Source organism: Podarcis erhardii (assembly GCF_964252035.2).
Source record: "Podarcis erhardii genome assembly, chromosome: 2".
Classification (NCBI taxonomy): domain Eukaryota; kingdom Metazoa; phylum Chordata; class Lepidosauria; order Squamata; family Lacertidae; genus Podarcis; species Podarcis erhardii.
Window position 1 is genome coordinate 109,454,309 of NC_138498.1, and position 13,787 is coordinate 109,468,095.

Here is a 13,787-nt window from a genome sequence, read left to right on the forward strand (position 1 = left end):
CCAGAACAACATACTGGTAACAATTGTGTTGTGTACTGAAGTTCTCACCCTGGGCCAGCAGGGGGACACTGTAGATAGTTTTCACTCAGGTCCACATATGCAAATAAGGGATTGAAAGTGACATTCAGTGACTGGATAGTTACAGAAAGTGGTTACTGTTGCGTTGTAGTGGAGCTCTATATAAGCAGGCTGGCTGAACCCTTCAGTTCAGTTCTGTTCTGGCCTGTGAATAAACAAGAGCTGCTTGAAGAATTGCTGTGTCGTCTGATATGTTCACCCACAACTTAACAAATTGCTTGACGTGATGTCATGAAGACAAATTAGGGCAAATGCTGACGTTAACAGATTGACTGGAAGTGGCATCTATGACAGGCAGAAATCCAGCCGGTTCCAAGTTTCCCCATACAGGAACATAAGAAGTTTCTTTTTACTGAATTGGACCCAAGACTGGTCCATTCTAGGCCAGTTTTGCCTATGGTTACTAGCGGAGGCTCTCCTCTCGGACAGGGAACCTCTTCCCAGCTCTACCTGGAGACACTGGGAAATGAACCTGTGACGTCCTGCATGACAAGGCAGATGCTCTACCACTGAGCCACAACGGCCCATTCCTTCATTACCTCTCCAGGCAGGGGGAACCTGCATGCGTAATTTCTGCATGTCAGTTAAAGGCGCAGAGCTTCATTCTGGAGATGGGCCATCGTTCTCCCCTGCCTGCCTCCTCCTCCAAAAAAAAAAAACAAAAAACAAAAGGAAAAGGAAAAGGAAAGACTTAAAGGTGGTAAGAAGTTTGAAAGAGATGTGACTGTTCCTACTGTATACATTCGTCCCCGATTTGCCTCTGGCAAACAGAGGCTGTGTGTGCACGCTACCAGTTTTCTTAATCTGGATCAAAGCTGGTTAATGCATCAAAACACAGTATTTCCTAAGAAACGACAGGATAGATGAAGATTGGGGCAAATGTCGTGCTTTATGCTGCTTCTCAGACTAGTGCCTTGGATGCAGAGCAGGGGTGCAATATTCCTAAAAGTGACAATCAGGACAAAGTTGTTCAGCTTTTTGGGGGAGATGTTGACTGTTTGGGGGCTTTTATTTGATTTTTAAAGCATTTTTATTTTTTAAAAACCTTTCTTGCTATACATCCAGGTTTTCCACCTTTGTATGGCAGCCCTAATGCAGAGTAAACACAGCCAGATGTCTTTCTTATTTCAAAATCCTGTTTGACTGCATGTGTCGGTGAGGCAAAGCAAATGGGAAGAGAGTCCTCTTGCAACAACAACAACAATAATAATAATAATAATAATAATAATTTATTTATTTATTTATTTATTTATACCCCGCCCATCTGGCTGGGTTTCCCCAGCCACTCTGGGCAGCTTCCAACAGAACACTAAAATACAATAACCAATTAAACATCAAAAGCTTCCCTAAACAGGGCTGCCTGCAGATGTCTTCTAAAAGTCAGGTAGTTATTTTTCTCTTTGACATCTGGTGGGAGGGCGTTCCACAGGGCGGGTGCCGCTACCGAGAAGGCCCTCTGCCTGGTTCCCTGTAACTTGGCTTCTCGCCGTGAGGGAACCGCCAGAAGGCCCTCGGCGCTGGACCTCAGTGTCTGGGCTGAATGATGGAGGTGGAGACACTCCTTCAAGTATACTGGGCTGCAAACCATCACAAAAGCCTATTGCAGCAGTTGCCGACCTGGTGCCCCCTGGGTGCTTTAGACTGCGACTGCCATCAGCCCCAGCATGTGAGCTGGATGGGAATGATGGCAGTAGTTGCTCAAAACATCTGGAGGTAACCAAATTAGCAAAGGCTGATAATTGGAAGAGCACCAAGGGCCAGATAGAGAGGCATGGAGGGCCATATTCAGCTCCTGGGGGGTTTGAGGCTCCCCATCCTTAAGCTAATCTCAAAGTAACATCTTCCTAGCATCTTCTTGTGGTCATCATGGACCATTCCGCAGGCATGCACCTTAAGTTACAAAACTTTATGAAAACAGAGAGAAAGAGGATTGGGTATCATAATCAGTTTGTAAATCTCTCTCTCTCTCTCTCTCTCTCTCTTTCTCTTTCTCTTTCTCTTTCTCTTTCTGTCTCTCTCTCTTTCTTTCTCTCTTTATCTTGCTTTATCCCAGAAAAGAAAGAAAATGGAGGCGCCCATCTTCTCTTGCGACCCAGAAATGCGTTCCTTTCTGTTCATTCTCACCATTTTCTTTGTTATTCCACCTATAAATAATGTGGACCCTGGTAAGACTCTCACTAGTACCTCTCATAGAAATGTTATTGTTCGTGGCTAAAGTGTCTTATATTTCTCTGAAGGGAAATAATAATAATAATAATAATAATAATAATAATAATATAATAATAATAAATCTACCAGCAGCCTAGATACCAGCTTCTCATACGTACCCAAAAGTACCGTGAAATTGTAAGTTGTTGTGGCTTACTTAGGTCCATCTAGCTCAGGAACCAGCTGTGGTCAAACCAAGGTCTCAGGGAAGATTATTAATGTCACAACCATGCCATACTTTTAGAGCAGTCTGATACCTTTTTATTTATTTCATAAACTATACCGATTGATTATAAGAAAAGAAAACCTCAAAGCGGTTTAAAGAAACAGTTGTTGTTGCTGGGTTTTTTATGCTTCTTTTGAATAGATTCCAGGAAGACTTTGAATTATCCCACTATTTCTGTTCGTTCTCAATTCAGCAACAGGCCTTGCTCCCCTTATTTCCATCGAAGGCTATCAGGACAGGGGGATCCGAATAGTTTGCCGATCCAGTGGTTGGTACCCAAAGCCTGAGATCCTATGGAGAGGTCCCAATGGGAGGCACTTCCCTTCACTGGGACAAAAAATTTCCATGGAGGGCAATGGGTTGTTTGAGGTGCAGAACGACATCATCCTAACAGGAAGTTCAAATCATAGCCTAACCTGTGTGGTCCGGAACAGCTTCCTCAACCAGGAAAAGGAATCAACTATTCATATAGCAGGTAAGCTGTCCAGAACTCTTGATAACGGTTCTGTATTTTGGGGCTGTAGCTCTGTACAAACAATGCCTTCAAAATATATTCTTTCCTTCAAAGAATTCTGGGAAATGTAGTTGGTTAAGGGTCAGGGCTAAACTACAGTGCCCAGAATCCTTTGAGGGAAAGGATGTACTTTGAATGTGCTTTGAAGGTATAAAGGTAAAGGTAAAGGGACCCCTGACCATTAGGTCCAGTCGTGACCGACTCTGGGGTTGCGACACTCATCTCGCTTTATTGGCCGAGGGAGCCGGCGTACAGCTTCCGGGTCATGTGGCCAGCATGACTAAGCCACTTTTGGCAAACCAGAGCAGTGCACGGAAACACTGTTTACCTTCCCACTGGAGTGGTACCTATTTATCTACTTGTACTTTGACGTGCTTTCAAACTTCTAGGTTGGCAGGTGCAGGGACCAAGCAACGGGAGCTCACCTGGTCGCGGGGATTTGAACCGCCGACCTTCTGATCGGCAAGCCCTAGGCTCTGTGGTTTAACCCACAGCGTTTTAAATTCTCAAGTGATGTGCAGTGAACGAGTGAGGGGAGAAGCCTGAAGTCAACCAACGTTGACACCAACGTATTCTATTTTTTTTTTAATTCTTTTTATTAATTTTCACTTGAATCACCAAAAAGAAAAACAAATCAACAGTTACAACAGTTGCAAAAAACACCCAAACACAAAAAGAAAACTAAATAAATATCTAAACATAACATGTAAATAATATCAATTTCCATTACGTTTCTTTGTCTTCTCATTTATATCTTTATATCTTTAAATGTTTAAATCATTCTTCTACACACCTATTGACTTCCATCCCTCCCGGTATCAGGCTTCTTAATATAAGTAGTTTATTTCTCCTGCAGTTGATAATTATAATGATTTGCACATCGTAAGATCTATATCAGTCCTGCTGTAGTTTTTAGGTTCTTATAGTTCCCTTCAATGTAAATCATAAATTTATTCCAATCATTAATAAACTTTGTATTTTTTTGGTTTCTAATTTTTTGTGTCATTTTTGCAAGTTCTACAAATTCAAATAACTTTGTTTGCCAATCACTAATTGCTGGGGTGTTTTGACTTTTCCAATTTTGGGCAATTAATAATCTGGCGGCAGCTGTAGCATACTGGAATAATGTCTTATCTTCTTTTTTAATTTCGTCCCCAATTATTCCCAGAAGAAAGGCCTCTGGTCTTTTGGGAAATGTATATTTAAGTATTTTTTTTAACTCATTATAAATATATTCCCAGTATTTCTTCATTTCGTCGCATGTCCACCACATGTGGAAAAAATTACCTTCTTTAGTTTTACACTTCCAGCAAAACTTATTTCCTGTCTTGTACATTTTCCCTAGTTTTGCTGGGGTAATGTACCACCTATACATCATCTTTTCTAAATTTTCCCTCAGTGTTACACATGCCGTGAATTTCATTCCGCTAATCCATAAATTCAGCCACTTATCATACTCTATATTATATCCCAGATCCATTGCCCATCTTGTCATGACCTCCTTTATTTCCTCATCTTTGGTGTCCCATTCTAACAGTATATCATACATTTTAGATAATAGTTTGGATTTACCCTCAATTATTTCTATCTGAAATTTGGATTTCTTCTCATTCATCCCTACTTTTTTATGTTCAGTCCATATTGCATTTATTTGATTGAACTGTAACCAGCTTGTTAATTTATCTTTCAGCTCCTCATATGTTCTCATCCTCCATCCACTTTCTGATCTTATTAGTAGGTCTTCATAAGTAAACCTTTTTCCTTCCATATTGCCTTTCAGTCGGGTGATTCTCAAAGTGGCTTTCATAATAAACTACCCCTTCTCCTGCAAACTCACAGCAGTCCTTAAACCCCTGGCTGGCAAAAGTTCTGGGACATATTGCTATTCAGTTCCAGACAGCATCACCCTTGCATATATATATGTACTGGGATGCCATGCTGGATGAAGCAAGTGTTATGTCCGAGTATATTTCAGCAAGGATAGGAAGAAGTGCTATATTATAATATGTTAGATTAAAATCACTTTCGATTCAGGATCTGGGCAATGGTGAGCTCCTACTGTGGCAGCAGGGACTCGTTTGAAGCTCCTCTCAGGATCAGGAATTTCCTGCAGAACAGGAGGCTTATTAAAAGTTCAGTGCTTGGAGGATAGGGAGGGCAAAATCCAGGGCCTCAAGTGTGCAGAACCAGCATGCAGCTCAGACGGCTATAAAAACCCCTGCAGCATGATCAGAAGGGGGAGAACGCAATAGCGGGGGGGGGGGGGAGGGAGAGGCACTGCCAAATCTTTGGCATCTGTTTTTCTTTTATTTGATTCAGAAACCAGGTTTATAACATCGTTGGTAATTTGCTTTGTTTTCAGATCACTTCTTCCCAAAGATCTCCCAGTGGATAGCTGGTTTGTGTGTCTCCCTCTTGGCTCTTCTCGGTTTCATTCTCCTCCTCCTTTACCTGTTTAATATAAACAGTGAGTACCTAGGAAGCTGCGTCATAAAGGTAAAGGTAAAGGGACCCCTGACCTTTAGGTCCGGTCGTGACCGACTCTGGGGTTGCGGCGCTCATCTCGCTTTATTGGCTGAGGGAGCTGGCATACAGCTTCCGGGTCATGTGGCCAGCATGACTAAGCCGCTTCTGGCGAACCAGAGCAGCGCACAGAAACGTCGTTTACCTTCCCGCCGGAGCAGTACCTATTTATCTACTTGCACTTTGACACGCTTTCGAACTGCTAGGTTGGCAAGAGCAGGGACCGAACAACTGGAGCTCACCCCGTCACGGGGTTTCAAACCGCTGACCTTCTGATCGGCAAGTCCTAGGCTCTGTGGTTTACCCCACGGCGCCACCAGTGTGTAAATGGTGTCATTATGTGCTTTTGATACCAGGTGGCACTGTGTAGCATCTTCTAGCTCAGTCTGTAGATCAGCAGACTCTTAACCTCAGGGTTGTGGGTGCAGGGGTTTGGACTATATCAGTGTTTCCCACATTTGGGTCTCCAGCTGTTTTTGGACTACAACTCCCACCATCCCTAGCTAGCAGGACCAGTGGTCAGGGATGATGGGAATTGTAGTTCAAAAACAGCTGGAGACCCAAATGTGGGAAACACTGGACTAGATGATCCTTTTGATACTTTTCTACTCTGCAATTCTGTGATTCTAAATACATGGGAGGAAGTCAGAAGTTACAGTTCTGTTCTTATTAGAGAGAGGCTTACAAAATTCTTTTCTAGTCTCCGGACAGGTGTGTATTCACAGGTCTCCTGGAGAGCCAGTGTGGTGTTAAGAGCGATAGACTCGTAATCTGGGGAACCGGGTTTGCGTCTCCGCTCCTCCACATGCAGCTGCAGGGTGACCTTGGGCCAGTCACACTTCTCTGAAGTCTCTCAGCCCCACTCACCTCACAGAGTGTTTGTTGTGGGGGAGGAAGGGAAAAGATGTTAGCCGCTTTGCGACTCTTCGGGTAGTGATAAAGCGGGATATCAAATCCAAACTCTTCTTCATCTTCTCTTCTTCCTCCAGACAACCTGTTTATTCAGCATTCGTCCTGATTTGTTTGCACAGAGGTTATGCTGGGGTTAGATTTGGAAGAAGCGGCTATCCTTTTCATTATTCATTCATTCAGAAGAAGAAGAGTTTGGATTTGATATCCCGCCTTTCACTCCCTTTCACTCACTGTGATTTGTGCTCACAATGCTATTGGGGCAGTTACATGAGACCCCACTTCAGGACAATTGGCATCTGCAACTGTTTCAGAGCAGACATTCTGCTTTGTTTACAGTCGGGGCATCTAGACAAGGGATGGGGAAACGTCTGACCCACAGGCCAGATTTGCCCCACCAGACCTCCCCATTTGTCTTCCAAACAATGCCCACGGCCCCACAACTGTCATCATATGTGATGTGAAGTGTGAGACAGGTAGAGAGATGTGGCTGGATTTAACTCCCTGTCAGTTATCTGATGATAACTGCTTGGTTGGAGCGCACAAGAGTTCTATTGGTGTTTCGCAACTTTAACCTGTTGCAGGACCTTAGCCAGACCCAGTTGAATATAGCAGAGCATACGCAGACTTCCAGAAGCAATCAGTTGCAGGCAGGTAGGATGAAGCAGGAACAAGACGCTGCTGCTAGTAACTTGGTTACTTATAGGTGTTTATTATTTGCAGCAGACTCACAAGTTACTATATACAAGATACAGATACAGTGGTGCCCCGCAAGACGAACGCCTCGCAAGACGGAAAACCCGCTAGACGAAAGGGTTTTCCGTTTTGGAGGCGCTTCGCAAAACAAATTTCCCTATGGGCTTGCTTCGCAAGACGAAAATGTCTTGCGAGTTCCTGCGGTTTTTTCCCCCTTTCCCCCCCCTTTTCCTAAGCCGCTAAGCCGCTTATCAGCTGATCTGCTGATAAGCCGCTTAACAGCTGATCGCTAAAAGCCGCTAAGCCGCTAATAGCGCTAATCCGCTAAGCTGTCAATGGACTTGCTTTGCAAGACAAAAAAACCGCTATATGAAGAGACTCACGGAACGGATTAATTTCGTCTTGCGAGGCACCACTGTATGGATCTTAAACTCTCACTCTTAACAAACTCCAAACGAATCTCCAAAGTCCCATATCTCTAGGCAGAATAACTCCCTCTGCTCCGTCTTCTTGGCCTTCGGCCAACTCTTAATTGCCTTGTGTGAAGCTGCACTTAGGCAAAATCCCAACAAGTTCCCCACTGGGAACTCCCTCGCTGACCCAAACCCAGTAGATAGCAGGAGTCAATGGGGCATTCAGTCCTACTTAATCTTTCTCTCCCCCCCCCCATCCCCACAGACCAACTTTTACAGGTGGGTGGTAGTGGTGGGAGATAAAGAGCAGGCCTGCTGGGCCAAGAATACTTCCCACCTCTGATCTAGGCTAGGATTGTCTTCTTTGACTGAAGGGTGGTCTCAGGGCCAGCCTACATAGCTCTGGCCCTAAGTGCTGGGTTTGTTTGTTGAAAAGCAGCCCGTGCAGGGTCCCCAGAATGAGAAGCTGTGGCTTTAACTCTTGGCCCCCACAGTGGGCCTAATCCAGATTGTGCATCCAGACTTACAATTTGTATTGCCAAAAAGAAGAGGTCCCATCTGCTTCAGTCTTGCTCTTAATTAATCATGATACTACAGGAAAATCGGCACACCTTATTCAGACCAGAAACAATGGGTGGCTAGATTGTGCACTCAAATGTTTACAGCAGTTATAATTATTTCTTCTTTCCTGTCTCTTCTAGGAAAGCTTTCTGCAGAACTGAGTAAGTCATTCTGCCTCTTTTGAGAAGAAAAACACATTTAGGTCACAGTCCTGTGCAGAGACAGGCAGTCTTAAGTCCATTAATTTAAATAAACTTAACCATGCCTGAGAGTACAATTCTTGTTGTTTACTCAGGTGCATATCCCACTGGTTTCACTTGGCTTTACTCCCCAGTAATTGTGCATAGAATTGCACTGACTCTGTATTGGAGTGTGGCCTTAAAAAAAAAAGGGGGGGGGAGAGACTATTTTAGTAAAATTAGGTTGTTGTTTTTAAGTAGGTAAAAATAATTGATTCAGAATTTCCACTGTACAGTAAAAGGTATTTCAAAAACCTTTCCCCAGTTTAGAATAAGGCTTGTTAGGTAGCAAAACTGCCAACTCTACACTAACAGTGGCGCCCACCCTGTGGAACACCCTCCCACCAGATGTCAAAGAGAACAACAACTATCAAACTTTTAGAAGACATCTGAAGGCAGCCCTGTTTAGGGAAGCTTTTAATGTTTGATGTATTACTCTATTTTAATACAGTATTTGGTTGGAAGCTGCCCAGAGTGGCTGGGGAAGCCCAGCCAGATAGGCGGGGTATACATAATAAATTATTATTATACCATTATTATTATTATTATTATTATTATTATTATTATTACAGGACACTGGGTGTTTTCTCTCCGTGTTTCCAAGAACAGGTGAAATTCATCAAACTGAGGCATTCAGCCTCGGTTCCTTTTTTTAAAAAAAGTTTGAATTATAGGAGGGGGCTCTCCCCATGCACATATTCAACATCGTTTTCCCTATAGAATCCTTGGAGCTGTGGTTTGTTTAATGGTGCTGGGAATTGAAGCTCTTGAGGAAACTACAGTTCCCAGAACTGCCACAAAGCACAGACACTCTCTGTACAATGTCCAATGGCCTTCTCTGAGGCAAAATAACCCAGGATAGTCTAGAAGGGCCCATATCATTTAATGGCACCAAAAACTATTCAGAACAGGCCTCAGAGGAGGTCAGCACACCAGAAGAGAAGGCAGTCAGCACATCTCCTTCAGATGGTACCTTGTCTTGTGCCAGGTCTACATAGCTGTCAGCACTGAAATAGTATTGGTGTTTTTTATGCGTAAAGCACCCAGAGATCAAGATTTTCCATATCAATGTTAATTTGTCATTGTGTGGTTGCTTTTAGGTTGGAGGAACTTGGTGATGCCAATCAAAAAAGGTAAACAGCTCTCCTGTTTTCGTATGCGTGTCACAATGCATTATTTCAGGCATGAAATCTGTCGCCACTCCCTGATGCTGAATTTTTGACATTAATTGAGGACGCAATAAAACTACCATGGTGCGGTTGAGTGGGGTGGGGAAGGAGAACCTGTGAGGTGAATATCTTTCACGTGGTGAGATTTAGGACTCACCATGTGATGGGAATCTGGTGTTATCCATTCGGGTCACGTTTTTTAATAGTGACTTCAGAAGATTCTCAACAGTTACGGGAATCTTTGTTTGTTTGTTTATCAAGATTTATATACCACTTGATTTGTTTGTTTTTAAAGAACAAGAAAACCTCTAAGCGTTTTACAAACCTTGATATCCTCCATTAATGGTGCCACAGAATACCTGTTCTGCATCTGAAATAAATACCGTATTTTTCGCTCTATAAGACGCACCAGACCACAAGACGCACCTAGTTTTCGGAGGAGGAAAACAAGAAAAAAAATATTCTGAATCTCAGAAGCCAGAACAGCAAGAGGGATCGCTGCGCAGTGAAAGCAGCAATCCCTCTTCCTGTCCTGGCTTCTGGGATAGCTGCGCAGCCTGCATGCGCTCCATAAGACGCACAGACATTTTCCCTTACTTTTTAGGAGGGAAAAAGTGAGTCTTATAGAGCAAAAAATACAGTAGATATTTTAGTGTGGTGGCACCTGTTGATATCCCTGTACTCTTTTCGGCACCTGCCAAAAACATTTTTGCTTAGACAAGCCTACTCAGGTATTGGAATGCTGGTGTGTTTTTAGTTTGCTGCTGGTTTCAATTTTTTGAATGCTCAGATAAGTTTTGACTAAAGATTTTATTGTTTCCTTCTTTTCATCAACCCCTGAGGGAATTTTATTTTTATTTTTTTACAATCAAGCAGTGTATCAACCATATGAAATGAATGAACCAATTTAAGGAAACACTGCTGCTGTGGAGAAATTTCAAATCTCTAGGGGGGAAAGGCAATTCTTCCACTTGACTGCCAGATAGTATTACCGGTGCATAAAGTTGACGCGTGAGCATCTACTCTTGGGTGTATTCTTTTAATTCAAACTTGCAGCAGAGTTTCTTCTTACAGAAAATCTTTATTATTTACACAGATTTACACTGGTCAAATAAAACAACATAATTCCTTCTCCTCTATCCATCCGACTCTGAGATTCAATTGCTCGTTTTCAACTTTGTTCATTTACACACTGACTCTGACCTTTAATGACCACATGCCCTTAATAGAGGCTCCTGTTACGAGATTTTTCTGTTGCCTAGCAACCTGTTCAAGACCAATTCTTTCTAGAATATTCCAATAAGTCAAGAAGGCAGCAGGCAGATAGCACGTGCCAGTGCAACTGGTTACGCTGGCCCTCAACCGCAACACTGTCTGGTTAACACTGATATTGCCCTCCTTCCTTCCGTGACCTCTTTCCTTCTCATCTTCTCCACCCTGCAGCAAATGTAACCCTGGATCCGGACACAGCGAACAATGAGCTCATCCTGTCAGCGGACCGGAAGACCGTCATACAAGGCTTCACGTGGCACAGCCTGCCTGACAGCCCCCTGAGATTCAGCCTCGAGCGCTGCGTTTTGGGAAGCGAGGGCTTTTCCTCAGGAAGGCATTACTGGGAAGTCGAGGTGGGCGAGGAGGGGTACTGGGCCGTGGGGCTGGCAAGGGGTTCCGTCAGGAGGAAGGAGTGCCTCAGCCTTGACCCCAGCGAAGGGATCTGGGCCGTGGAGAAGTGCCGGGTTCAGTACCAAGCTCTCACCGTCCCCGAGACGCCCCTGTCTTTGCGGAAGAGACCAAGGAAACTTGGGATTTACTTGGACTACGAGACTGCGCAAGTGGCGTTTCATGACGTCAACCACAAGACACCCATCTTCACTTTCCCCTCCGCTGCTTTCGATGGGGAGGTGGTCTTCCCTTTCCTGCAGGTCGGGGTAGGATGCTGGCTTCGATTGTGCCCCTGAGACCTTCCTTGTGTGAGGCTTAATGGGCAAGCAAGGCATGACACAGCGGACTTGGAAGGCACCTCAAAAGTCATCTCTGCTTATGCACTGCAGATGGGGGGTGTGCATCTATCGTTTTATGTTTTCCTGCGCTTTTAAATATTTTGTGGGGAGCAGCCTAGAGCAGGGGTAGGCAAACTAAGGCCCGGGGGCCAGATGCAGCCCAATCGCCTTCTCAGTCCAGCCTGCGGACGGTCCCGGAATCAGCATGTTTTTACCTGAGTAGAATATGTCCTTTTATTTAAAATGCATCTCTGGGTTATCTCTGGGAAGTAATAGTGCCACTGTATTCTGCTCTGGTCAGACCTCACCTGGAGTAGTGTGTCCAGTTCTGGGCACCACAGTTCAAGAAGGACACTGACAAACTGGAACGTGTCCAGAGGAGGGCAACCAAAATGGTCAAAGGCCTGGAAACGATGCCTTATGAGGAACGGCTAAGGGAGCTGGGCATGTTTAGCCTGGAGAAGAGGAGGTTAAGGGGTGATATGATAGCCATGTTCAAATATAAAAAAGGATGTCACATAGAGGAGGGAGAAAGGTTGTTTTCTGCTGCTCCAGAGAAGCGGACACAGAGCAATGGCTCCAAACTACAAGAAAGAAGATTCCACCTAAACATTAGGAAGAACTTCCTGACAGTAAGAGCTGTTCGACAGTGGAATTTGCTGCCAAGGAGTGTGGTGGAGTCTCCTTCTTTGGAGGTCTTTAAGCAGAGGCTTGACAACCATATGTCAGGAGTGCTCTGATGGTGTTTCCTGCTTGGCAGGGGGTTGGACTCGATGGCCCTTGTGGTCTCTTCCAACTCTATGATTCTATTCTATGATTTGTGGGGCATAGGAATTCGTTCATCCCCCCCCCCAATATAGTCTGGCCCACCACATGGTCTGAAGGACGGTGGACCGGCCCACTGCTGACAAAGGTTGCTGACCCCTGGCTTAGAGTGTCTGGGGCAACCCAGCCAGGTGGGAGTCATATAAGTTAAATCACCGCCATCATCAAATTTCAGCAGGAAAAGCATGGGCAGCTGGCAAACTGCTATCCCTTCGCAGAGGAGCAAATGGACAGGACGAAGGTTACAAGGCGTCCTTGAGCATGAAAAAAACAGGCAATCAAAACCAGAGGATGACCCTCGCTCTGTGATGCCACCATCAGCAGCTAGTTTGACAGCTAACAGCAGCAATATCAGAGGAAGCGTTAACCACAGAAGCGTTGCTCTGATTATATGCCACTGCCTTCAAATGTGATAGCCAAGGAAGAATATTTGTGGGTCGGCCTCCCCTTGAATTGCATGCAGGTAAAAGCATTCAAGAACACCTTTGGTGTTTACCAATTCAAATCTCCTCCACTGACTGGATTCGCTATGTGTTGGTAGTTTTCATTTTTAAGCAATTTGTCCAACTGTCCTCCAAACACAAGACGTACTGAGAGTCATAAGAGGACTGGAGTAATGAGACGGCGGACAGTGATACTGTAGCATTCTTGATTTGCCTAAAGTGATTATGTCCAAGATTTTAGTGAAAGGTGTGTCGTTATTCTTGAATATTTGTTTAAATGAACATAAATAAAAGCCTCTTCAGTGCTAAGGTGAGATCTACTCGGTATGCATGGTTCCATGTTCCATTAATTACGGTGCTGTGGGTTAAACCACAGAGCCTAGGACTTGCTGATCAGAAGGTCGGCGGTTCAAATCCCCGCGACAGGGTGAGCTCCCGTTGCTCGGTCCCTGCTCCTTCCAACCTAGCAGTTTGAAAGCACATCAAATTGCAAGTAGATAAATAGGTACCGCTCCGGCGGGAAGGTAAACGGCGTTTCCGTGCGCTGCTCTGGTTTGCCAGAAGCGGCTTTAGTCATGCTGGCCACATGACACGGAAGCTGTACGCTGGCTGCCTCAGACAATAAAGCGAGATGAGTGCCACAACCCCAGAGTCATCTGCGACTGGACCTAATGGTCAGGGGTCCCTTTACCTTTACGCCTACATTGGAAGAATCTCACCATGGGCACACCCACACTGCTGCTTCCCCCTGGGAAAACCCGCTGTTTGCCACCAAATTGCAGCAAACATCCATCAAGTTTCCTCTGGATTGGCATTTGTGAGTTATAGACTGAACCACACAAGGAAAGAGAGAACGGCAAGGGTTTTAAATGGGGCATGAACTGAAACAGCCTCCAAATGAAAAGGAGCCGATTGCAGAAGGTTGCAGAATGGCTTTTTAAGTTGACCAATATTGTATTTATAGAGTAAAGGACGGCAACATA

The 13,787-nt window shown here is 44.5% G+C and overlaps 1 protein-coding gene across 2 annotated transcripts; it reads left to right on the forward strand.

Annotated features, from left to right (window-relative positions):
• The first annotated feature begins 1,550 nt into the window (after positions 1 to 1,550).
• LOC309337086 (butyrophilin subfamily 3 member A3-like) lies at positions 1,551 to 13,113 on the forward strand. Of its 2 annotated transcripts, XM_081853768.1 has the most exons (7): positions 1,551 to 2,243; positions 2,706 to 2,987; positions 5,389 to 5,493; positions 8,269 to 8,289; positions 9,468 to 9,500; positions 10,980 to 11,161; positions 12,537 to 13,113. In XM_081853768.1, the coding sequence occupies exons 1-7, from the start codon at positions 2,144 to 2,146 to the stop codon at positions 12,618 to 12,620; spliced, it is 807 nt and encodes a 268-aa protein (XP_081709894.1). In that variant the 5' UTR covers positions 1,551 to 2,143; the 3' UTR covers positions 12,621 to 13,113. The 2 variants fall into 2 exon arrangements, with proteins under 2 accessions (XP_081709894.1, XP_081709893.1); XM_081853767.1 differs by lacking the exon at positions 12,537 to 13,113 and having other exon boundaries at positions 1,562 to 2,243; positions 10,980 to 11,681.
• The last annotated feature ends 674 nt before the right edge of the window (positions 13,114 to 13,787 follow it).

Excerpts from the sequence above, each read along its gene's own strand:
- LOC309337086 (XM_081853767.1), top strand. The coding sequence starts at position 2,144 with ATGGAGGCGCCCATCTTCTCTTGCGACCCAGAAATGCGTTCCTTTCTG. Across the intron at positions 2,244-2,705 it reads TATAAATAATGTGGACCCTG|CAACAGGCCTTGCTCCCCTT; the intron begins GTAAGACTCTCA and ends TTCTCAATTCAG. Across the intron at positions 5,494-8,268 it reads TTACCTGTTTAATATAAACA|GAAAGCTTTCTGCAGAACTG; the intron begins GTGAGTACCTAG and ends TGTCTCTTCTAG.